The 25,055-nt window shown below is 44.9% G+C and overlaps 2 protein-coding genes across 4 annotated transcripts in view; both read right to left on the bottom strand.

The window, feature by feature from the left end:
• Positions 1-314: 314 nt before the first annotated feature.
• On the bottom strand, positions 315-14,582 carry LOC139555973 (serine/arginine-rich splicing factor 5-like). Of its 2 annotated transcripts, XM_071369405.1 has the most exons (9): positions 14,424-14,582; positions 13,775-13,920; positions 8,398-8,468; positions 8,054-8,230; positions 7,696-7,725; positions 6,079-6,151; positions 3,307-3,380; positions 2,799-2,906; positions 315-1,548 (listed from the first exon to the last, which is right to left on the bottom strand). In XM_071369405.1, exons 2-9 carry the CDS (start codon positions 13,898-13,900, stop codon positions 1,188-1,190), a joined length of 1,020 nt encoding a protein of 339 aa, XP_071225506.1. In that variant the 5' UTR covers positions 13,901-13,920; positions 14,424-14,582; the 3' UTR covers positions 315-1,187. The 2 variants fall into 2 exon arrangements, with proteins under 2 accessions (XP_071225506.1, XP_071225507.1); XM_071369406.1 differs by lacking the exon at positions 7,696-7,725.
• A 1,384-nt stretch (positions 14,583-15,966) lies between these two features.
• The window catches only part of LOC139555974 (sushi domain-containing protein 6-like), a 56,551-nt gene continuing 47,462 nt past the window's right edge, over positions 15,967-25,055 (bottom strand). For both annotated transcript variants that reach the window (XM_071369407.1, XM_071369408.1), the window contains exons 3-7: positions 22,432-22,626; positions 21,767-21,961; positions 21,374-21,512; positions 20,008-20,459; positions 15,967-18,666 (exon numbers count right to left, since the gene is read on the bottom strand). In XM_071369407.1, the coding sequence (XP_071225508.1) occupies positions 18,641-18,666; positions 20,008-20,459; positions 21,374-21,512; positions 21,767-21,961; positions 22,432-22,626 (1,007 nt within the window). In that variant the 3' untranslated portion in view covers positions 15,967-18,640. The remainder of the gene's footprint in view (positions 18,667-20,007; positions 20,460-21,373; positions 21,513-21,766; positions 21,962-22,431; positions 22,627-25,055) is intronic.

Here is a 25,055-nt window from a genome sequence, read left to right on the forward strand (position 1 = left end):
AAAGATAAAACCTGTCTAAACTACATGATTAGTTCTGATCAAGTTTGTGTCAATGTTTGGACAAGCTATTGAAAACATTGTAAAATAGTCATGTGACATTTTATTACTGCTACTATTTAATTACATAGTTTTAAGTTCATACTAAAAGTGGCACAATTCTTTGTTGAAGTTGAACTTCAAGTTAACACCGTCTTTTGATGCTATATTTAAAAAATGTCATTTGTCATCTGCTTTGTTATTTAAATTATTTTTTAATACAAATAACCTTCATATCAAACACTTGGTGTAAATAAAAATAAAATCAGACTTCATGCTTTAGTGTACAAAAGGTTTTATTTTCCAAACTATTGTCTAGGTGTTAACCTCGTCACAATAAGTTGTATAAGGGAATATAATGCTAAACAGAAACACCACTCCATTTAAACATTCAATACAAATGGGTTGAAATAAAAACAGCACTTATAACGTTTTCACGAGGTGTCTTCACTGAGGATAAAACATCTTCACTGGGGATAGAACATCTTTACTGCCAAACACAACAAAGGCCCACACACCAAAAAAGAGAGAAAAAAAAAAGAGATGGCATTCTATCAAAAATAACAGCATAAAACATAAATCCCCAAACAGTAACCTTACACCACCCCTACACTGAGATGAGAATGGTACGACCCAAAACCTTACCCAATCACATTCATTACCATCATGCAACAGGACTTGAATTCTCAACAGTTCATGATATCAGAGCTGCCAACCAACAGCAGGGAGAGGGGGAAATCAATCACGCATGAGCTTTGAATGACAAAAACATTCTAAGTAAAAATACTGACCGAAACAAAACCAAGTACAAAACAAAAAGGTTTAGGAATAAATGCTCAAAATGAAACCGTCATTGTGTTCAGAGACTGATGCTGTTACTGAGAACACACACGATGCTGCAGTAGGTCAAAGATCAGCCATGTCAGAAGAGGGGGGTGCCGTAGGGAGGAAACAGAAGGGTTAATACAGGGTCAGGAGGCCAGTACTGCTAGGTGTGAAAGTTCCTGGCCCTGGCCTGTAGGCTTACTAAAACGGTGTGTGTGCGCTCATGTTTGTCTTAATGTGAGTGTATTCATGTACTATGTGCGAGAGTGAGCTTTAGCTATGTGTGTGTGTTCATGTCAAAACATGTATATTCCTGTTCTCAATACTCAGTGGCGGCTGTCTGTGGACGGGGAACGAGAGCCACGAGACCTAGACCTGGAACGAGACCTGGAAGGTGCACGCTGTGCAGGGGGAGGGGAGTGGGGGGAGGCAGACTTGCTGGGCTTGGAGGGCCGTTTGGAGGAGGTGGAAGAGGTCTCCTTGGCCCTGGGCGGTGGGGAGCCGGGGGCAGCTCCTGCGCCACCACGGGGGGCCGGGGAGCCGCTGTGGGACCGAGAACGAGAGCGGTTGTAGTCCCTCTTGGGGGAGTGGGACCTGGAGCGACGGGGTGTCCTGGAGCGGGACGGGGAACGGTTACGAGAACGGGAACGAGAGGAGCTCTCTGAGCGGGAACGACTCCTGGAACCCCTGGAGAAGAGGAAGGAGAAACCCACGTGAAGTCACTTTTGGATTTGAACAGAACGTTTACATACCCAAGTGGTCAGAAAGTGACTTTTTGGACCTGAATGTCAAAACTTTGACAAAGATGCTCAAAGTTGACCCATTTTAAATACCATGCCTTTAATCACTGGAAAATAAATCAGTTGAGAATCTTTTAAAAGCTTACAAAAAAGGTTATTTAAAAAAGGCTTCTTTCCCCCCCTTTAACATCACTCAAGACGCGTGAACCTTTCCCTCCCTCCATATTAGCATGTTGTTGTAGCTTAGACATTTCTACAGCTACGGTTGTTAATTTGTGCCACCATCAGTTGAGACATGCTCTTGAACACAGGCTGGGTGTCATGTTTTGGCTGATGAAATTTAAATTGTATACCATTTTAGTACATTTTAACTTTCAAAATGGCACCACAAAGATGGTTAGAGGTCCAGAGGGGGAGAACATTGACTTCAATAGTAATATCAGTTTTAAAATTTTACTGTCAATCCTCTATAGGAAACCTATTGAATTTGCATTTAAGTTGACATTCGATTGTGGGTGAACCGTTGGTGTATCGTTGTGGTAGTAAATAGAAGATATAAAATCAATATAAAGTGTCAACGGAGAACCAGCTAAATTGCAATAGTCTGTAGAGATACGTTCATTCTATTTCTGAGATCGTAATGACACCCATCCTGTCTGTATTCAAGAGCATGTCGTGTTTCAACCGATGGGAGGCACAACACAAAAACATCAGGTGATGTGAAATAGTCTAATCTACAAAATATACTAATTTTAAAAAAAGTTTAAAAAGGACAATCTTAAATATTTTTCTTCAAGAAATAATCAAGTAGTTTGACAACCCTGTTTATAAACTTTTAAACTATAAAATCTTACTCAACCGTTTATCTTTTCCAGTGATGAAGACATGGATGACTCATGTTATGTAAAATAGGTCAACTTTGAGCACTTTCATCTCTTGAATGTTTTGGCATTCAGGTCCAACAGTCACTTTCAGACCACTTCGATGAGCAAACATGGGAAGTATTTAGATTCAAATCAAAAAAAAAAAAAAAAAGCAGATGGAAAAAGTGATTTAATTCAAATGGATTTACCCGAAATAAAACCAACCGTCTTATCGGTTCACTGAAACCCTATTTCAAATACGCTGGATAGTGCATCCTTCCCTCAGTTCCTTAGAGGAAACATCTAGAAGGTCTTACTCTCCAGACCAACTCACCTCTTCTTAGCTGCCTCAATCAGCTTGATTTTCCTTCCATTGATCTCCTTGCCAGACAGCTTCTCAACAGCGTTTTTCAGATCGCTGTAAGAAGCGAACTCAACCACCCTGAAGACCGACATGACAAAAAGAGGTCAGTAGGATATAACTGAGACATTGGGTTTAATGTCCGTTACACGAGGAGGAGTATGGTTTAATGTCGGTTACACGAGGAGGAGTATGGTTTAATGTCCGTTACATGAGGGGTATGGTTTAATGTCCGTTATATGAGGGGTATGGTTTAATGTCCGTTATATGAGGGGTATGGTTTAATGTCCGTTATATGAGGGGTATGGTTTAATGTCCGTTATATGAGGGGTATGGTTTAATGTCCGTTATATGAGGGGTATGGTTTAATGTCTGTATTATTAGGAGGAGTATGGTTTAATGTCTGTATTATTAGCAGTATGGATGTTGGCAAGTCTACACGTCTAGGAAGAACAGCTGGGGGAGCTCATGTCATTCTTACCCTTCGTTGAGCTTGGGGCGGTGGGCGTCTGCGAACGTGACTTCCCCCGCCTGTCTCATGAAATCCTTCAGGTCCTACACAACGACAGGCTAAGTTAGGACCGGACCAGGACAACAATGTCAACATAATGCATCATATTTCCCCAAAGAGAAAAGAGGTTAGATATCATAGAGCAACTACAAAGCCTAAGATAACAAGAGGGGTCCAAGAACCTCAGAGAACACTGCAAAATGACTGGCTGTCTGGTCCAGCAACACTAAGTCATTGTGTTGTAAAAGTAGTTGTCAGTTAAAACGGTTAGGTCTGTCTATGTGCGAAGTTGTGTGGATACATTGACGTCTGCGACAAGTCAACTTGACAGAACTAGCCGTTTAGAAAACGCCACAGACCTCCTTAGGAAAATCCTTTGTAGCAAATCCAAGAGCTTGGCAAAATGGCCAAAATTAAGTTTAACCGAACAGAGGCTACAAAGCCCTACAGCTTAAGACCGTTCCTAATGAAATGTGATGAAAGCCTTCGCCGGAAAAACAATTGGTTGTTTACACATTCTGATCTTTTTGCTACTAATTGGTCTTTTGACCAATCATATCAGCACTGAAAGATATCTGATGGGTCAAAAGACCAATCAGTCAGGGGGGGGGAGAAACAGAACAGCGAGCGTGCATAAAGATTGCAGAATTCAGATAGGACATTGTTTTAGCACTATCCAGTCTTTAAACCACGGCATGGTTCAACGTGCCAATAAATCAACGCAATCTTTTTTTATTTTTATTTTTTAATTAACAGCATCCTGGAGCTAAAGTTAGGCTCATGTACCACTGTTATAAGATTATTATTATTTTTTTTTACAGAGAGCAATGTAAAAATACCGACAACTTTGTGGTAAGTGCGTGTGGGCCACCATCTTTATGCACCTCCACTAAAGAGAAATAGTAACGGCATCTTTTTGAAGGCACCAACTACGCCACGGTTCGTTGGACAATGCCTATGGGGAAACGAACAGCGTTTTTGTAGGGTTTTGGATAAACGGCCATTTAAAATTTATGTAAAATCAAAAGGCTTCATAAAAAAGGTAATGTTAACTGACTGCGATTATCTCCGAAGAAAACGTATAAGAGCTCTTAAACTTGTGTTGACCTTAGTCGGTATTCATTCCAAAACCCTATTATTTTCCACTTTGACGATCTTCATCAGCTAACGTCAATGAACTTGGATTTTTTTTTATACTTAATATCAAAAAGCACATAAAGGCTTCATAAAAAAAAGTTACGTTAACTGACTGCTATCGTATCATCGAACAAAAAGTAATGAATTTTGTTTTTAGGCTGTGTAAACACAGCCTACGTGATCGGCAATTGGATCTGTAAAACGGAGGAAGCTAACGTCAAATATTTAAGTCGACCTGAACATTTCATTGGATTATTTTGCATTGTCTCAAAATTATTGGACCCCGCTCTTTAAAAAACAACTACACAGAATAGTCATAAATATAAAAAGTCTGCATGACCAGCAGAGGTGTTTGTGTTGATCAACCCCAAGAGCCCTGTCGTCTCTGGCTAGACAGGCGCTCCCTAACACCCAGGACGGGAACCCCATCTAGGGCTCAGCACCCCCCTCAGTCTCAGTACAGAGAGTCAACAGGGAGGAAGAGAGGAAACTAATACCTGATAGCGACCCCTTTGGAGCGGGCCGTAGCAGGCTCTCCTAGTCCACCATACCATAACCACCTTGATCGCACCTCGTGATCCAACCTTGACCCTCGTGACCTCGCTCAGCAGATTTTATCCACATCTGGGCACCTCTCGCGATGTGCGGACGGAACCACAGCACACGGGAAGGGGGGGGAGGGGGGAGGGGAATTGGGGGAGATATGGATCGATCGAAGCCTCTCAAATTAACGAACCACCATGGATCAGACCAAAACACCGCCACCATCATCATCATCATGAACACCATCATCGACTCTCCTCTTTCTGCCTCTGTTTGTGATTTCTGTGTCGGCGCTCCGGCCGTCGAGGCCCCACACCACCAGGGGGACAGCGAGTGTGAGCGAAGGGGCAGCCAGCGCTTCTAGAGCAGAGAGAGAGTAGTGGAACCCGGGGCTGGGACCTGACCCCCGACCAAGCGAGGGAGCACTCTCTCATACGACCAGCAGGAGGAGAGGAACCAACTAGGAGCGGGCTGACTGGCACACTGGGGCTGGCACGACATGGCTCAACCCAGAGAGAGGGACCCTGATTGGGTTAACTCCACCATAAGAAGCGCTCTCTTCCATACGACACAACAGTCAGGCTGGCAAATAAAGGGGTGAAGAATTGGTTAAAATTAAAAAACAGACAAATGTTTTTTTTCCTCCCTCTTTTGTATCTAATCAACTGCATTCTTTATCTGCAGTAAATAGCCATTTCTCCACCGGAAGCTCTCAGGAAAGGGCTGGATATGTACTGAGAGCTCTTGATAGGTTATTAAATACTTTGCAAGGAGCCATTTGGGCCAATCACAACACATTTAGTGCTGTTGATTTGCATAATTATTTGCTCTCAGCCCATGGAATATTACCACATATACTAAAATAAACGTAGGCAAAAAAAAATTGAGAAAAAAAAGAAAAGAGTATGAGTCTTGTATTAGTGTTTACCTGGACTGCACCAGGAAGTTGCCTTGAGGTCATTACTAGTGAAGATGTCAGGTATGGGCGTTCTCTCCGTCTGATCAGTCAGAGCCTGGAGTTACTAACAGGCAGGTAGAGACGCGCCCAGGTAAGGAACTCACCTGCCAGCTGACGCGAGATGACAGGTTCTCCACGATGAGGCGGTTCTCCGTACGCATCGGAGGAGGGTTCCTACTGCGATGAGGGGGAGACAAAGAACAGTGTGAGAACCTTGCAGATGATCTAGAATCGTGGTTCCCTTACAAGTGGGTGAGAACCCGTTGGTGGGTCATGGATGTAGTTCCTTCGTTCTAGCCAAAGCCGGGATTTGGTCCCGACTAGTAGCCTAATACTTTTCCTGTGGTGGGAGAGAGAACCTCAGTACTGATTTAGGATCAGTTTCCCCCCTGTCCATTTGTTATCAGATCCTAGAACACTCCCACTATGCTTTGTGTCCACAGGACCATGACTGACTAAAAATAAAAAATAATAATGAAATAGTTCAAAAGGGGATGAGAGCAGTCTGGTCTCCTAGATTAGGTTGGATTTACACTACATAACCAAAAGTGTGTGGACAACTGCTCGTCAAACATCTCGTTCCAAAACCAAGGGCCTTTGCTGCTATAACAGCCTCCACTCTTCTGGGAAGGCTTTCCACTAGATGTTGGAGCATTGCTGCAGAGACTTGCTTCCATTCAGTCACAAGATCATTAGTGAGGTCGAACACTGATGTTGGGTGATTAAGCCTGGCTCGCAGTTGGCATTCCAATTCATCCCAGGTCTGTCAAGTTCTTCCACACCGATGTCGACAAACCATTTTCTGTATGGACCTTGCTTTGTGCACGGGGGCATTGTCATGCTGAAACAGGAAAGAACCTTCCCCAAACTGTTGCCACAAAGTCGGAAGCACAGAATCTTCTAGAATGTCATTGTATGCTGTAGCATTAAGATTTCCCTTCATTGGAACGAAGGGGCCCGAACCATGAAAAACAGCCTCAGACCACTATTCCTCCTCCACCAAACTTTACAGTTGGCACTATGCATTGGGGCAGGTAGCGTTCTCCTGGCATCCGCCAAACCCAGATTAGTTCGTCGGTCTGCCAGATGGTGAAGTATGATATTCCAATGCTTCAGAGTCCAATGGCAGCGTGCTTTACACCACTCCAGCCGACGCTTGGCATTGGGCATGGTGATCTAGGCTTGTGTGCGGATGCTCGGCCATGGAAACCCATTTCATGAAGCTGCCGACAAACAGTTATTGTGCTGACGCTTCTTCCAGAGGCAGTTTGGAACTCTGTAGTGAGTGTTGCAACCGAGGACAGACGCTCGCGTTCTGTGCGCTTGTGTGGCCTACCACCTCACGGCTGAGCAGTTATTGCGCCTAGAAGTTTACACTTCACAATAACAGCACTTACAGTTGACCGGGGCAGCTCTAGCAGGGCAGAAATTTGACAAACTGACTTGTTGGAAAAGTGGCATCCTATGACGGTGCCACACTAAAGAGATCTGTGACTTTCAATAAGGCCTACAGGTCTACAGCCAATGTTCGTCTAGGGAGATTACATGGCTGTGTGCTTCATTTTATACACTTGTCAGTATTGGGTGTGGGCGAAATAACCGAATCCACTAATTTGAAGGGGTGTCCACATACTTTTGTATACACAGTTTATATTCATAGCAATTTTCCAAACGGTGCTTCATATTGACAGAAAGTGGAATAAACTGTCATTTGAACTTACTCTGCCGGTTGTCCACTTGGTTGGTTTGTCCTTATGGAAATTTGAGACAAAATATCCACAGGAATGTATTATTAAACAGACTTTAAAATGCTGGTACTGAGATGTCTATATCCTGGCATATGCATGGACGCAATTACATTGTGCGCGTGCCTCAGGTGATGAACAAACCGTGAAAGACACGTACAGAAACCAGTTTTTTGAAGTTGGTTTAATAACACCTTGATGTGGGTATTTTGTCTCAACTGTCCCACATGTAAAATGGACTTCAGATTTCTGGAATCTATATGTTAGCGACGAGTGTGTAAAGTCCCCACTGGGAATAGTAGGAGGCTAGCTGATAGTATGAATGTCCATATACCTCCGACTATCCTGGGAGCCACGGCCGTAGCGATCTGGGAAGCGCCCTCCGCCCCCCCCTCCTCCACCGCCACCACCACCACCGCCACCACCACCACCGCCACCACCACCGCCTCCTCTGTCACCACCGCGTCCTCGGCCACCACGCAGGCGCACGCGGGCGTGCTCAATGGTTACCCTAAGAGAGAGAATGGAGAGATGAGGGGGGGGGGGGGGAAGGAGAGAACAGAGGGCTATTGAAGGACGTTCTAACCACCACTGATCCTTAATTGAATATGTGGGCATTGAGTCAACATGGTTGTGATGTGTAAATGTCCATCGTGAACGGTGGCGCCGTCACTTTACCTCTCGTTGCAGAGCTCCTTGCCGTCCAGCTCATAAACAGCATCCTCAGCATCCCTGGGATCATCAAACTCCTGGACAACAACATAGAACATTCAGACCACTATCCATTCTAGAACATTTAGCTAGCTAACATAGCAATGAGTTAGCGGAGTTTGTAATTGAGGGCTTAGCTAAGCGTGTCAGGGACTAGATTTAAATGCACACTAATGATTTTATATATTTAAAAAAAAACATTTTTGCAGATGGCCAAGTATGGCATTAGTAATGTAAACACCATACTCTGCTAAACTGTATTTAAAAAAGTTTAGCAGAGTAAGGTGTTTACTAATTCCATTTGATGTTTTAATGGACAAAAATGTGCTTTTCAAAAAAAAAAAAAAAAAAGAACATCACTAAGTGACTAAACTTTTGAATGTGTGTGTGTGTATATATAAACACACACTACCGTTCAAAAGTTTGGGGGTCACTGAGAAATGTCCTCGTTTTTTAAAGACAAGCACATTTTGTCCATTAAAACATCAAATTGATCAGAAATGCAGCGTAGACATTGTTAACTTCTTATGGCTGAAGGGGCAGTATTGAGTAGCTTGGATGAAAGGTGCACAGATGTGCGCCAGAGTAAACGGCCTGCTCCTCATTCCCAGTTGCTAATATATGCATATTATTATTCATATTGGATAGAGAACACTCTGAAGTTTCTAAAACTGTTTGAATTATGTCTGTGAGTATAACAGAACTCATATGGCAGGCAAAAACCTGAGAAGTTCCACTTCCTGTTTTTCCCGAGGTAGATTTTCAACAAAGCTGCCATTGACATTACAGCGAGATATGGATGAGTTTTCACTTCCTACGGCTTCCACTAGATGTCAACAGTCAATAGAACTTTGTCTGATGAATCTAATGTGAAGGTGGGCCGAAGGAGACAGGAATTAGTGATCACTGGCAGGAGGTGATCACATATTGAATACGCGCGTTCACGTGAGAGTCAGCTCCGTTCCTTCGGTCAACTGAAGTCGATGAAATTCTCCGGTTGGAACGTTATTCAAGATGTTAACAACATTCTAAAGATTGATTCAGTACATTGTTTGACATGTTTCTACTGACTGTAACGGAACTTTTGGACATTCGTCACGTTATAGTGGACGCGCTTTGGGTTTGGTAAACATGCCCAAAGTAGCAAATTTTACATAAATAACTGACATTAACGAACAAATAAAGCATTTATTGTGGACCTGGGATTCCTAGAACTGCATTCTGATGAATTCATCAAAGGAAACATTTATCATGTATTTCCTGGTTTCTGTTGAGTCCAACATGGCGGCTAATTTGGCTATTGTTCTGAGCTCCGCCTCAGATTATTGCATGGTTTATTTTTCCGTAAAGTTTTTTTGAAATCTGCCACAGCGGTTGCATTAAGGAGAGGTATATCTATAATTCCATGTGTATAACTTGTATTATCATCTATATTTATGATGAGTATTTCTGTTGAAACGATGTGGCTATGCAAAGTCTCTTGATGTTTTTGCAACTAGTGAATCTAACGCGTCAATGTAAACTCAGATTTTTTTATATAAATATGAACTTACACAAAACATGCATGTATTGTGTAACATGAAGTCCTATGATGAAAATAATCAAAGGTTAGTTAGTGATTAATTTTTATCTCTATTTCTGGTTTTTGTGAAAGCTATCTTCCGCTGGAAAAAATGGCTGTGCTTATTGTGGTTTTGTGGTGACCTAACATAATCGTTTGTAGTGCTTTCGCTGAAAAGCCGATTTGAAATCGGACACTTTGGTGGGATTAACAACAAGATTACCTTTAAAATGGTATAAGACACATGAATGTCTGAGGAATTTTAATTATGAGATTTCTGTTATTTGAATTTGGAGCCCTGCACTTTTTTGTTTTTGTCATATCGATCCCGTTGCCGGGATTGCAGCCATAAGAAGTTAACGTTGTAAATGACCATTGTAGCTGGAAACAGCTGAATTTTAATGGAATGTCTACATAGGTGTACAGAGCCCCACTGTCAGCAACCATCACTCCTGTTGTGTTAGCTAATCCAAGTTTATAATTTTAAAAGACTAATTGATTAGAAAGCCCTTTTGCAATCATGTTAGCAGAGCTGAAAACAGTTCCTGATTAAAGCAACAAAAAAATCCTTTAGATTAGTTGAGTATCTGGAGCATCAGCATTTGTGGGTTCGATTACAAGCTCAAAATGGCCAGAAGCAAAACTTTCTGAAACTCGTCAGTCTATTCTTGTTCTGAGAAATTATGGCTATTCCATGCGAGAAATTGCCAAGAAACGGAAGATTTCAGACAACACTGTACTACCCTCTTCAGAGAACACCACAAACGGGCTCTAACCAGAATAGAAAGAGGAGTGGGAGGCCCCGGTGCACAACTGAGCAAGAGGACAAGTACATTAGTGTCTCTAGTTTGAGAGCGACGCCTCACAAGTCCTCAACTGGCAGCTTCTTTAAATAGTACCCGCAAAACACCAGTCTCAACGTCAACAGTGAAGAGGCGACTCCGGGTTGCTGGCCTTCTAGGCAGACTTCCTCTGTCCAGCGTGTGTTCTTTTGCCCATCTTAATCTTTTATTTTTATTGGCCAGTCACTTTTTCTTTGCAACTCAGCCTAGAAGGCCAGATACACTGGTATTTTGCGGGTAGTATTTAATATAGCTGCCAGTCTAGTTTTTCCCCTGAAAGTTCTCGTGTTAACTTCTTTGGGGTAGGGGGCAGTATTTTCACATCCGGATGAAAAGCATGCCCAGCGGCCTGCTACAAAGCCATAAAAGCTAGAATATGCATATTATTAGTAGATTTAGATAGAAAACTCTGAAGTTTCTAAAACGGTTTGAATGATGTCTGTGTATAACATAACTCATCAGGCAGGCAAAACTGAGAAAAAATCCAACCAGGAAGTGAGAAATCTGAGGTTGGTCGATTTTCAACTCAGCTCCTATTGAAGATAGTGGGATATTGGTAATGTTGCACTTCCTAAGGCTTCCACTAGATGTCAACAGTCTTTAGAACCTTGTCTGATGCCTCTACTGTTTAGTGGGGCCGAAGGAGGAATGAGTCAGGTCTGCCATGACGTGACCATGCGCGTTCACGTGACAGCGAGCTCTGTTCAATCGCAATTCTGAAGACACAGGAATACTCCGGTTGGAACATTGAAGAATTATCTTAAAAACATCCTAAAGATTGATTCAATACTTTGTCATGCTTTTTACGGACTGTAATATAACTTTTAGTCCGTACTTTCCGCGCGTCGTGAGTTTGGAAAGTGTACTGAACGCTAGAACAACAAGGAGGAATTTAGACATAAATGATGGACATTATCGAACATTTATTGTGGAACTGGGATTCCTGGGAGTGCATTCTGATGAAGATCAAAGGTAGTGAATGCTTATATTGTTACTTCTGACTTCTGTTGACTGCATAATATGGCTGCTATATCTGTGTCTTAATTGTGCTCTGAGCGCTGACTCAGATTGCATGGTTTGCTTTTTTGAAATCTGACACAGCGGTTGCATTAAGAAGTGAGAAGTGCATCTAAAATTCCATGCATAACAGTTGTATCTTTTAGCAATGTTTATTATGAGTATTCCTGTAAATTGATGTGGCTCTCTACAAAATCAAAGGATGTTTTGTGTCTTCTGAACGTACGGCGCCAATGTAAACTCAGATTTTTGGATATAAATATGAACTTACCGAACAAAACATATATTATTGTGTAACATGAAGTCCTATGAGTGTCATCTGATGAAGATCAAAGGTTAGTGATTAATTGTATCTATATTTCTGCCTTTTGTGAATCCTCTCTTTGGCTGGAAAAATGGCTGTGTTATTCTGTGAATAGGCACTCACCTAACATAATCGTTTGGTTTGCTTTCCTCGTAAAGCTTTTTTGAAAATCGGACACTGTAGCTGGATTTACAACAAGTGCATCTTTAAAATGGTGTAAAATACATGTATGTTTGAGGAATTTTTAATTATGGGATTTCTGTTGTTTTGAATTTGGCGCACTGCACTTTCACTGGCTGTTGAAGAGGTGGGACGCTAACGTCTCACGTACCCTAGAGAGGTTAACTAGCCACATTGACATGATCTGTTATTAGTTTGCACATGCACCTGCCCAATGTAGACAGTGTATAGAGATGTAGTATGGAGAATATGAGCCATTTTGGCCTGTTTAGGAGTTGTGTATACGATGTCTGTCAAGGGTTATTTTCTACTTGTTTTGTACACCAGCGGGTACTATATGTTGGGGTCATGGGCCAATGGTCTTGTGTGCATGTAGGTAGCACAGGTGACCAGGAAGGGTTAGTACAGGTGAGAGGAGAGCACGGAGTTCTTACCGTATCACAGATACAGCTTATAGACTGCATCTCCGCACCTTTTTGAATAGGAATGTGTTTTGGAGCTATTTATATACGCAATAAATGGGAACTTCACCCCAAAAGAGTAACGTTTGGAAAGCAGATTTTTGTGGACGCGTTATGGACAGCTCTCCTCTGTGCCAGTGTATAGGGAATCGCTACTACAGAGACTGTTTGCTAATTGGCATGTATTTAGAATGGCTACAATCTAAATTCTTCCTTGTTTTTTCATGAGTTGCATGTTTCGTCACAATATTATTTTGAATGCTTGTTTTGGACTGAGCATTCTACTCAATGCATCATCAATGAGCGCTGATGAAGATTATCAGAAGTGCATTACAGTGGCTTAGAAACAAGATGCAATTCAAAAAGGAAGCAAATAATGAGGAAAACCTTTTGTCAACATTTTGAAGTCACCAGATTGACTTCATACGCAGTATAACGTTAGCGTCGCTAGGTATTTTTGAACAACATTGGCATCTGCCCAAAGTAAATTTGACAACATGATAATGCTGGCAAAGTTGTTTCTTACAAAACATTCACTACTTAGTTTCCTGAAATCGGAGTAGATAGTGAATATATGAAAGCCCCTATAGGCCTTAACTCAGAATCAAATAGGCATCACAAAATTAGCATGGTCACTGTGGTAGAACGTTTAATTTGAGTGGCAATTTTCTGCATATATCAGAGTTCCATTAGGTAGCCTGATTTCAGATGTGTCCGTGTAAATAGGATTGTGAGGGAAATCGTTCTTGCAGAGTATGCAAACATTTAAATTAAATATGAATTAAATCGGACTATTCTCAGTAACCTTAGTGTGCATGTAACTGTACTCATTGTGTATAGACTGACCACAAAACTAGAAGAAGCCTGTATGCGCGTTCACTACACTTAACCAAGAGCCAACTGCCTGCCTGCCTCCTTAGCCTGGGGCTAAGAACAATGCATTGTGAAAAGGTCGTGTGCAATTTGAATGTATACTGACCACAAAACCAAAGCCCCTCTTGAGGTCGATGTCTCGGATGCGGCCATATCCTTTAAAGAATCTCTCCACGTCCTTCTCTCTGGCAGACGGGTTCAACCGGCCAACAAATATGCGGCATCCACTCATTCTGGCTGTAGGATGTGTATCTGATAGCAAAACAGTAAAGAAAAGGAAAAACGACCTATGATAACAAATAGTTAAACAAAAACAAAAAAAACACTATTGAAGGAATGTTGTTAAAACGTCGTGTCAGGTGGCACAGTCACCAGAAATACTTAATGCGCACACCCACATCATTCATTAGCTAGCAATTTTAGCTAACGTTAGCTAGAATGCCATCGTTTACAAACTGCAAAATGTAAACAGAAGTTCAATACATTATCAAAATAAACAAATATAATAAACCGTGCAATCATGTACACTCATGCCGGAGAGGTTTCAAAAGCGATTATTTATCGTTACCTTAACTGCGACAGTCATCGTGCATTTTTTTGGGGGGGGGCCTTGTGATTGCGTTCGCAAACACAAGATAAACACCACAAAGATAACGCTAACAAGCTTGGTAACCACATTGTTTCCGACTGGCAATACTACTGCATTAACATTAGTTACATCCATTTTAATTGTGAAAATCTTCATTTTAACATACCTTTCTGTGTTTTTCTTCTGCTGAGGGATTGACTTGCTGCTTGCTGCCTCTTGAAAACACAGCGAAAAAGACACGCACACAAAATGGAGTCGGCTTTTCAATGACACCGTGCAGAAGTACCACAGATAGAACAACCAGACAGATATTTCCCTGGATGTATAAATGTGAAGCATCTGGTTTGCGATTCCATTCACTACCAAATATGGTAGTGAGAGGAAGCCCACTGGCGGGCAAGGGGAGGAGATGGATTTTGGCCGATATTATGCAAATCTTCTCATCAATTAAATATATATATTTTTTTAGCTCAATACAGTTTTCTGTTATGAACAGAACGGACTACGTTTTGTAGATTTCACCCTTTTGCAAATTGAGTAATTGCAGACGGGCAGTTCACAGAGTAGGCATTCCCTAACGGGAATATGCAGATGTAAACTACAACGCGCCAATAGGATTTCACTAGCTCGTGCTTGGCTCTGCCCACCTCCTTGCTTGTTCTGCCCACTATGACTCATTTGTTCGCATTGGAAACAAGCGGTGGCCTGTCTTGGTTTAGTTATAAAAAATCTTTGGTAGTACTTTATCTAGCCGCTAGGTATCACCTAGTCACAGGGTTCACAATCTACATAAAACGATGGTTGGTGGCACTCGTCACTCATAGTAGTAGGGGGACCCAATATAAAATGTAATGGCGCTTTATGTCCTAGAGTTGATGTACAGATATATACTGCTGTTGTGTTTACAGTTAGTAAGATGAACAGCTAGCCAGTATCATGATACTATGGCTGATGTTAAAGACACAATCTGCCCTCCAATGAGGTGTGGTTGTCCAGGAGTGTCCTTGAGGAGGTCACAGTGGGTAGGCCTTCAAGCATCTGTTCTCTACAGGCCTTTCACCCATGTTTACTATGGGTCTATCCATCTTTTAGCCTGCTTACTTACTTCATTCACATCAATCTTTGGGCCGCTGAATAAAAACACTAAACGCAGATCAATTCAGGTGTTCTTAAAGTGTGTTTTCTGTTCTGCTTCCTTACATGTAAAACATGGAGGTTACAGACGGTCTAGGTCCTCTTAAAAACAGGGAAGTCAAACCTTCCGGTTTCATTTAATGAATCGCGGGTTTAATTGGTTTTATGGAAACATGGGCCGAATAAGTGGGTCAATATAAAACAATCAATGATCACGGCTTGTATAAAAGGTTAACCACAGTGTTAATCTACTTTATGTTCCGAAACCCTTTTGAGTAAAGAAATGCCAATGTACGCCCGAATCGATCTGGGTGAATCAAACACAAAACCAAGGTAAGTGGAAACCATGACCAGCTGAATTTGTAGTGGAATACCCCCGGCCTGCATTCTTTTTCAGTATAGAAATGTCAATATGGGTTGCCTCCCAAATTGCCCTTTATTCTCTATAGTGTACTACTTTTGACCAGGATCCATAGGGCTCTGGTCAAAAGTAGTGCACTATATAGGGAATAGGGAACTATTTTTTGAAAAAGACAATATGATCTTCAATGTAAAAAAAACCATCACATCTCACACGCTTTCAAAAAAGCTTTAATTAGAAATAGTTATATACACACACACACACACCGTAGAATTAAATTAAACTTTATACAAATATTAAAATACGATCTTCACAACCCACTGCAATGTACAGAGGAAAAAAAGAAAACATGAAAGCATTGAAATGCAGAATCGAGAGATGGAGGAACCACCACTGTACAACGGTGGTCTGGACGCAAAGAAATAGTCCCTGAACACGCAACATTTACAATGTATGATAGACATTAAAAGAAAGAAAGAAGGGTGATTTGTTTCATGTGCTTTAGGCTTTTGAAAAATCACGGTTGTTGAAGACGTCTTGGGGTGAACGGAGACAAGAGAAGGATGGACTTTCTTTAGTCAAGTCCAAAAACAAAAATAAAACACATAGAAAAATACACAAGACAGTTGTATGACTAGAAAATACAAAAGTAAGGCCATTGGGAAACACAGAAGACGCTTCAATATCATAACAGGTAAAGATGGAAACTTACGATACAAGTAGAAACCAAAGCAAAGTAATAAAATGTACCAGGTCTAAGGCAACGTTCTCTGTTTGCGTTTATGAAGCCAATGACAGGTGGAAAGACCGACAAAACAAAACATTTTTTTTTTTAAGTGAAAAAAATGTTTTCAAAAAGCCAGACTAGACTCAGACCGTGTCTCCTCAACCTAATGAGCTAGGATGATGACCTCAACTCACCGTATACGAGTGGTTTTTATCATCAAAGGTAAATTAAAACCGCTCACTTAAATTTGAACTGAACATTTACAACAAAAGATAACTGTCGTTTCCTGCAACCAGTTGCAGTTGTGTCAATGCTCCGGTTTTGAGCAAGGTTTTTCAGTTTAAGCTTTTTAAAAGTCGCAGATCCACAAGGTTATTCTGAAGCAACTCTGCAGAAAATGGAGGACATTTTAGTCCTTGAACATTTAAATATACATGATGTACTGTATTCTTACAGTAATGACTGTTTGTTCTTCTGATCGTTGTAAAAAGCAGGAAAAGAGGGAAGCCATCTTGAACTGGGGTAGCTGTGTGAAGCCATTTCTACTAAGGGCAGGAAATCCTGGGTAATATTTCTGGTGTACCCATTCTATGGACATGTCCTTTCTCTCTCGCCTAACTGACGTACACAGAGGCAAAGATAGACACACACAAACACAACACTCTCACACATGCATATGCACATTTAGCGCATCCGGACCAAGTGACAAACACCTCTAGTGAACTCAACCTTACAGCCACACAATATAAATAGATTGGGAAAAGAAATGTGACCTAATGTCCAGTCACCAAACAAACATGTTTTCATCATGTAAAAAAACAACAAGGCCTTAGTTCATTTAACAATATAGTGCAGCCCTCTTCATTCATGAAACAGTCGGTGTGTTGTTCAGTTCCACAGCCAGGTGGCAAAAATATACTGATGCCTCCCAAACAAAACCCAGCAGATAGTCACATCAACCGGGGAGCAGATGGGCTCAACACAACACAGATGTCGGTTGTTGTGACGAAAAGGCAAGCGTGTCATTAATCGTATTTTATCATGATAGAGTGATTGTCTGTGTGTAGCTCTGCAGGTGCTTGGTCTGGTGACGTGCTCCCTCCATCCATCCATCCATCCATCGTGCATCGTCTTCTGACAGGTGGCGTCACTCCTAGTCCCCTCAGACGAAAGTGGCGCTGACTGACCCAAGAAGATGCCAGAGAGTGGCAGCAGAGAAAGGAAGAGGGGCTTCATACAGAGCGGACAGACAGGGCTACCGCGTGGGCCCCTGCAGGACGTCATCGATCCATCACTAGAGAGAACGTGCAGCATACGCCAGCGGACCAGGCCAAGGCCCAAACCAAGATAGTCCTCACTGAAGAGAGATGCTCCTTATCCCCATTAGAGTAGGGAGATGCACAAGCACAAGTTTGTATCCACAGTCATCTTCATCATCATCATCAGCAGCGATAAAAGCATTATTATGTTAGCTACTAGCCTTGTGGTTTGAGATAAAGCGTTTGGAAGTGTGGATGATTGGGGTCAGGAAGTTAGGCCTAGAGGGAAGTGTGGATGATTAGGGTCAGGAAGTTAGGCCTAGAGGGAAGTGTGGATGATTGGGGTCAGGAAGTTAGGCCTAGAGGGAAGTGTGGATGATTAGGGTCAGGAAGTTAGGCCTAGAGGGAAGTGTGGATGATTGGGGTCAGGAAGTTAGGCCTAGAGGGAAGTCTGTCTGTCTGTCTGTGTTGAGGTCCATTCTAAAACTGAGGGGGACAGGAGGTTAAGGGCTCGTCAGTTCCCAGTAAGAGAGAAAGAGGGTAGTCTTGTCTTTTCTCCACACGGGTAGTTTGGAGATCATTGCAGAAGGGGTAGCCAGGACATGGGTAGAGGATACTGGTGGTGGACATGGTTTGTTCTGTGCATGGGTGGTAATAATTGGGGGTGAAGTGGACTCTGCTCGTCTTTGCGCCGTGTGAGAAGTTGCAGATGTAGAGGGGGAGGGAGGTTGAGTTTCTTTGACATGATTCCGGTCTTTGCTGCACGGGGTAATTCTGTAGTTCTGTGGTTCAGAGACATAAGGTAGGGTGGTATCGTTCAGCTAGAAAGCCCCAGTAGGCCACAGCAGAAGCCTTAGTTTCCTGCTCAGCTGTAGGGGCGGAGTGATGCTGCTGCAGGGGCTTCAGGTTTCCTTTAACAGGGGGATATCTAGAGAGACACAGAGAGAGGAGCGAGACACAGAGAGAGAGAGAGAGGAGCGAGACACAGAGAGAGAGAGAGGAGCGAGACACAGAGAGAGAGAGAGGAGCGAGACACAGAGAGAGAGAGAGGAGCGAGACACAGAGAGAGAGAGAGGAGCGAGACGAGCGAGACACAGAGAGAGAGGAGCGAGACAGAGAGAGAGAGGAGCGAGACAGAGAGAGAGGAGCGAGACACAGAGAGAGGAGCGAGACACAGAGAGAGAGGAGCGAGACACAGAGAGAGAGGAGCGAGACACAGAGAGAGAGGAGCGAGACACAGAGAGAGAGGAGCGAGACAGAGAGAGAGAGGAGCGAGACAGAGAGAGAGTAGCGAGACACAGAGAGAGAGGAGCGAGACAGAGAGAGAGGAGCGAGACACAGAGAGAGAGGAGCGAGACACAGAGAGAGGAGCGAGACACAGAGAGAGGAGCGAGACACAGAGAGAGAGGAGCGAGACAGAGAGAGAGGAGCGAGACAGAGAGAGAGGAGCGAGACACAGAGAGAGGAGCGAGACAGAGAGAGAGAGGAGCGAGACAGAGAGAGAGAGGAGCGAGACAGAGAGAGAGGAGCGAGACAGAGAGAGAGAGGAGCGAGACAGAGAGAGAGAGGAGCGAGACAGAGAGAGAGAGGAGCGAGACAGAGAGAGAGGAGCGAGACACAGAGAGAGGAGCGAGACAGAGAGAGAGGAGCGAGACAGAGAGAGAGAGGAGCGAGACAGAGAGAGAGGAGCGAGACACAGAGAGAGGAGCGAGACAGAGAGAGAGAGGAGCGAGACAGAGAGAGAGGAGCGAGACAGAGAGAGAGGAGCGAGACACAGAGAGAGGAGCGAGACACAGAGAGAGGAGCGAGACACAGAGAGAGGAGCGAGACAGAGAGAGAGAGGAGCGAGACAGAGAGAGAGGAGCGAGACACAGAGAGAGGAGCGAGACAGAGAGAGAGGAGCGAGACAGAGAGAGAGGAGCGAGACAGAGAGAGAGGAGCGAGACAGAGAGAGAGGAGCGAGACAGAGAGAGAGGAGCGAGACAGAGAGAGAGGAGCGAGACAGAGAGAGAGAGGAGCGAGACAGAGAGAGAGGAGCGAGACACAGAGAGAGGAGCGAGACAGAGAGAGGACAGAGATCAGTGTTAGAGATCCTAGCATCAGGCTACAGTATGTATAAACGCAGGTAGAAGTGAAGATGGAATGAGAGTCAGGACTACAAAAGGTAAACAATGTAAACACTAAGCAATCAACAGTTGAGGACATGCATGTGAACACACACACACACACACACACACACACACACACACACACACACGACACCACCTACCATCAGAGAAGTCGTCTACGGAGGTGACAGAAAGCAGGCTGTGCTGGTCACTGCTCTCTGAGTCTCTACGTCTGGCAAGGGCACTCCCTCCGTGTGCCGTAACCCACGATGACGAAGAGGAGGCGGAGGGGGCCTGGTGGACTAGTACTGTCTCTGCGTGACGGCAGGATGAAGGGAAGGAGGAAGAGGAGGAGGGGAGGCACAGCTCTGTATCTCTCTCTCTGTCTCTGTGATGGTGGGACTGGGACCTACTGCTGGGACTCAGTCCCTCTGCTCCGCCCTCGGCCCCCCGGGGGCCCTCAGACAGGACGATCTGAACCCGGGACTCTGGAGGTGGGGGGAGAGAGGCGCCGCCGCCACTGCCGTACACAGCCTCCTCATAGGAGGGGAGGGCCACCTGGACCCCTTCCACCACGATAGAGGCTGGCTGGCCTGAGACACCCTGCTCACGCCTGGAGGAAGAGAGAGGGGAGGGGAGAGAGAGGGGAGGGGGGAGGGAGGGGAGGGAGGGGGAGAGAGGGGAGGGGGGAGGGAGGGGGGGGGGGGAGAGGGGAGGGGGGGGGGAGGGGAGGGGGGGGGGGGGGGGGGAGGGAGGGGGAGAGGGGGAGAGAGGGGAGGGAGAGGGGAGGGGGGAGGGAGGGGAGGGGGAGAGAGGGGAGGGGGGAGGGAGGGGAGAGAGAGGGGAGGGGGGAGGGAGGGGAGGGGGAGGGGAGGGGGGAGGGAGGGGGAGAGGGAGGGAGAGGGGAGGGGGGAGGGAGGGGAGGGGGAGGGAGGGGGAGAGGGAGAGAGAGGGGAGGGGAGAGAGAGGGGAGGGGGGAGGGAGGGGGAGAGGGAGGAGGGAGGGGGAGAGAATGAAAAAGAAAGAAGGGAAGGAGAGCGCGAGAGAGAAGAGGGAGAGAGAAAGAGATTTAGGATATTGCATGCCACCCAATATTTATGGTGGTATGGTGCTGTGTGATGTTCCTGTCCTAACAGAGCCCTGTGTAGACTAGAGGTAGTTGTGGAACTCATCATAGATGCCACCATGCCTCACAACCCCCCAGCCCCCAGGCCTGACTGCTAACATCAGATCTAATGAGAACTGACTGTTAATCACAGAACCAGAGACAGTACGTCCGTGAGCGATATGCACACCTGTTAGTTAACTGTTGAACCATTTCTACTGCAGCTTTCACTTTCACAGCTTCTTCATCTGCTTGGCCTGTTAACTTGTAAAACCAGTTACATTTCGTCTTCACCAAACTGGATCTGACGGGCCCAAAATGGCAGCAAAATACACATGCAGAGGTAAAAGGTGTGTGTGTTCTTGTAAATACTCTGAAGATGTGTGTGTGTGTTCATGTAAATGTATTGAAGGTGTGTGTACCTGCTGTGGTGGAAGGACTTGAGTTTGGGCTGCAGCAGAACAAACAGCACCACCAGCAGCAGCAGGAGGGCCACAGAGGAGGCTGTGGACGCTACGATGGACAGCGCTGGCATCGCCAACGGAGACCGCGGCTCCTTATCTGAGAAGGAGAGAGAGAGTGGTTTAGGATTGTTCCTTTGGCAATACCAATATGTACTTTCCAATAACACATTGAATTGACAGGGAGAGAGAGACAGAATTCCTTTGGATTCTTTTGTCAATTGAGTTTGAAATGTAATAGGTTTTTAAATAATTGCCTCACAGTCAATCCGTGTCTCAGGCAGAAAAATGGTCTGGTAAAAAGGCCTATATTACAACAGGTAAGACAGGAGGAGAAGTTACTCTGGGTCTTACCTGGGCTGAGGCGGCAGGTGATCTGCATGGGTACGTCCCACTCCCCATTCTGACAGGTGAGGAACTTGTAGTCCCCCTTCAGAGCGTAGCCCTCGTCACAGAAGTACTCTATCACAGTCTTCTGGGTGAGGCGGTGGCAGGGGGACGGGTGGCACCTGTACCCTCCGTTCTCTGGCTCCGTGGGAGGGGGGCACACTGGGGGAGAGAGAGGAGGGAGGGGGGCGAGGGGAGGGGAGAGGGGAGAGAGGAGGGAGAGGGGAGAGAGGAGGGAAGGGAGGGAGGGAGAGGGGAGAGAGGAGGGAAGGGAGAGAGGGAGAGGGGAGAGAGGAGGGAAGGGAGGGAGGGAGAGGGGAGAGAGAGGGGAGAGAGAGGGGAGAGAGAGGAGAGAAGGGAGAGAGAGGGGAGAGAGAGGGGAGAGAGAGGGGAGAGGAGAGAGAGGGGAGAGAAGGGAGAGAGGAGGGAAGGGAGACAGAGGGGAGAGAGGTCAGAAAAGTATTCTAATCAATGCAGATTAGAAAAAGCCAATAAGATGCGTAAGGAAGGACAAGTACTGCTGTGTGTGTGTTGCTCCCCTGGTTGGTTCGTATGACAGTGTGTGTGTGTGTGTGTTGCGTATAGCTCCCCCGGTGTGTTCGTATGACAGTGTGTGTGTGTGTGTTGCTAACCATTAGTGCTTATGCAGCGTGGAGGCAGGTGGGACCATGTTCCAGCGGTGGTACAGGTGATGGTGGTGGGTCCATCGGGGGCGTAGCCCGGCTCACAGCTATAGGACAGCAGGGTACCAGGGGGGGAGGAGCCTCGGTTGGCCTCAGTCTGGTTCACCAGCTCCCCATGCTCCACAGCCACGGGACGCGGACATCCTGGAGGAGACGGAGAGGACAGAGGTTAGAGAATTAAATCACTGAGATGGGGAGAGGAGGCTTATCTTTCTCAGTTCAATCTGATCTTAAGGAAGGAGAAGGCAACTACATTTTTGTCAGAGTGAACGGTCGGGGGGGCGTAAAACAATAATAATAATAATTTGTACGCTGCAAATTAACCACAACTAGGTCCAAAAAGAGATTGTATTTGAAAATAACAATCAATTCATACCTTGATTACATTTAGACACCATCATGTGTGTATTTCTGTTAATTAGTGGGAATTCTTGGTGATTTTAGTCTTTTTTTCACTACGGAGGTGACAGAAAGGAGGCTGTGCTGGTCACTGTAACCCACGACGACGAAGAGGAGGCTGTGCTGGTCCCTGCTCTCCGAGTCTCTACGACTGGCAAGGGCACTCCCTGCGTGTGCCGTAACCCACGATGACGAAGAGGAGGCGGAGGGGGCCTGGTGGGCTAGTACGGTCTCTGCGTGACGGCAGGATGAAGGGAAGGAGGAAGAGGGGAGGCACAGCTCTGTATCTCTGTCTCTGTGATGGTGGGACGGGGACCTACTGCTGGGACCCAGTCCCCTTTTTCACTTAATCGACGAACCCTGTACCGAGATCTGAGCCAAGAGGATGGAAGACCCCTACTACCGAGACATCTCACGGAAGGATTATACTTCTGTTTTTCTCAGTGCTATTCATTCACTGTCAAAGCTAGTCCTAAATGGTGAGAGACTGCAACATCCACACATGAAAACTGGCATATTGTTAGTTTGAGTTACTACGGTGCACCTCTGGTGTCTACTAAAATGTCTCAGAGGACTCGTCCTCTTCTGTTCAATATCTTCCTTTCATGTATTCCCCAAAAGAATTGGCGTGCTGTGACAGAAAGGCCTGATAGATTAACTGAAGAGAGGAAGGGCCTGTTAAAGCACAGTGCTGTCAAAAACTTAATTTTCCTAAATATACATACATACACACTGTATATTTTCACACTGCGGTTGGAATAATACTGTGAACATGATGATAATTGCCTGAAATTTCAGCCTGTTTTGGTGAGACGGAATTTTGGCTTTCCATGGTGACATCACCATGCGGTATTTAGTTTATAGACCAATAAGAAAAGAGAGTTCCAAACCTCTCTGCCAATAGCAGCTAGTTTTCAGTTTCCCCCTCCCCACTCAGACCACTCCCAGACAGTCCTAGCAACATTCCTGCTTGAGAAACTGCTCTTCGCTAAGAAGCTATTTTTTTGTTAGGTTGTTTACATTTACATTTAAGTCATTTAGCAGACACTCTTATCCAGAGCGACTTAAAACGATTTGATATCGAGGTAAAAATGGCTGCATAGGACCTTTAACAGAGTTGTCACTTCTCCAGCGAGTTTTAATCCCAGTCAGAGCCAGGAGAGGACAGCAGCACTAAGCCACTCAATGAAGACAGGATGAGGATGAGCCGAGGAGTTCACTGACATCTGATCCACTCACATACTTCATCTGTCCTGGTGCTGTACCATGCCGTGTGTGTATGTGTGTGTGTGTGTGTGTGTGTGTGTGTGTGTGTCAGTGTGTGTGTTCCCATCACAGTATGAGGAAGACAGCATTACTTCTCTGAATGTGTGCCAGTACACACTCACTGCTTTTAACACACACACACACACACACACACACACACACACACACACACACACACACACACACACACACACACACACACACACACACACACACACACACACACACACACACACACACACACACACACACACACACACGCCCATCTCACACACACACACTGACACACACACGCCCATCTCACACACACACACACACTGACACACACACACACACACTGACACACACACACACACACTGACACACACACACACACCCCCTGCAGCTAAAATCTGATGAGAAGCAAGAACAGATCAACCCAAAGCCTGCAAGTCTTAACTGATATTCTGCCACCTGCACAAATGAAAATCATGCCAACAGTAAATTAGCATCACAGACAGACTGTGTGTATTTTCAGCAGCTTGGACTTGTCTGTGAGTGACTTGCAGGTTTCTGTGGTAGGATGGCATTTAGACAGTACAACAGGGAGAGATGGGACAGTTTGTCAAGTACAGCCGTAGGGCATCTCGTCTGAAGTCAATAGACAGGATCGGACTATCTTCAGTCCTAGAGAGAGCGAGAGAGCGCGAGCGAGCGGGAGGGAGAGCGAGACAAAGAGTGAGGAAGAGAGACTACTGTTCTGCTCTGTCTGAGTTCCTCTGTTTGTTTAGATTTCTACAGCCTGTTCTGCTCTGGCTGTGTGCTTGTTTGTTTGTTTGTCTATGTTAACTGATGCTCTTCCGAGTTCCAACTCAATCTTATTCTCTAATCTCTAGGGGGAAACGTGGCACTAAAACTACCACCAGAAG

The sequence above is a fragment of the Salvelinus alpinus genome, chromosome 27 (genome assembly GCF_045679555.1).
Source record: "Salvelinus alpinus chromosome 27, SLU_Salpinus.1, whole genome shotgun sequence".
Taxonomy (NCBI): Eukaryota; Metazoa; Chordata; class Actinopteri; order Salmoniformes; family Salmonidae; genus Salvelinus; species Salvelinus alpinus.

What these genes read in the sequence shown, in the direction of transcription:
- LOC139555973 (XM_071369405.1), bottom strand. Translation starts at nt 13,900, where the DNA reads ATGAGTGGATGCCGCATATTTGTTGGCCGGTTGAACCCGTCTGCCAGA. An exon ending in AAGGAGCTCTGCAACGAGAG is followed by an intron (nt 8,231 to 8,397) that starts GTAAAGTGACGG and finishes TCTCTCTCTTAG; the next exon opens with GGTAACCATTGAGCACGCCC. An exon ending in CCAAGTGGACAACCGGCAGA is followed by an intron (nt 6,152 to 7,695) that starts GTAAGTTCAAAT and finishes CCCTCATCGCAG; the next exon opens with TAGGAACCCTCCTCCGATGC.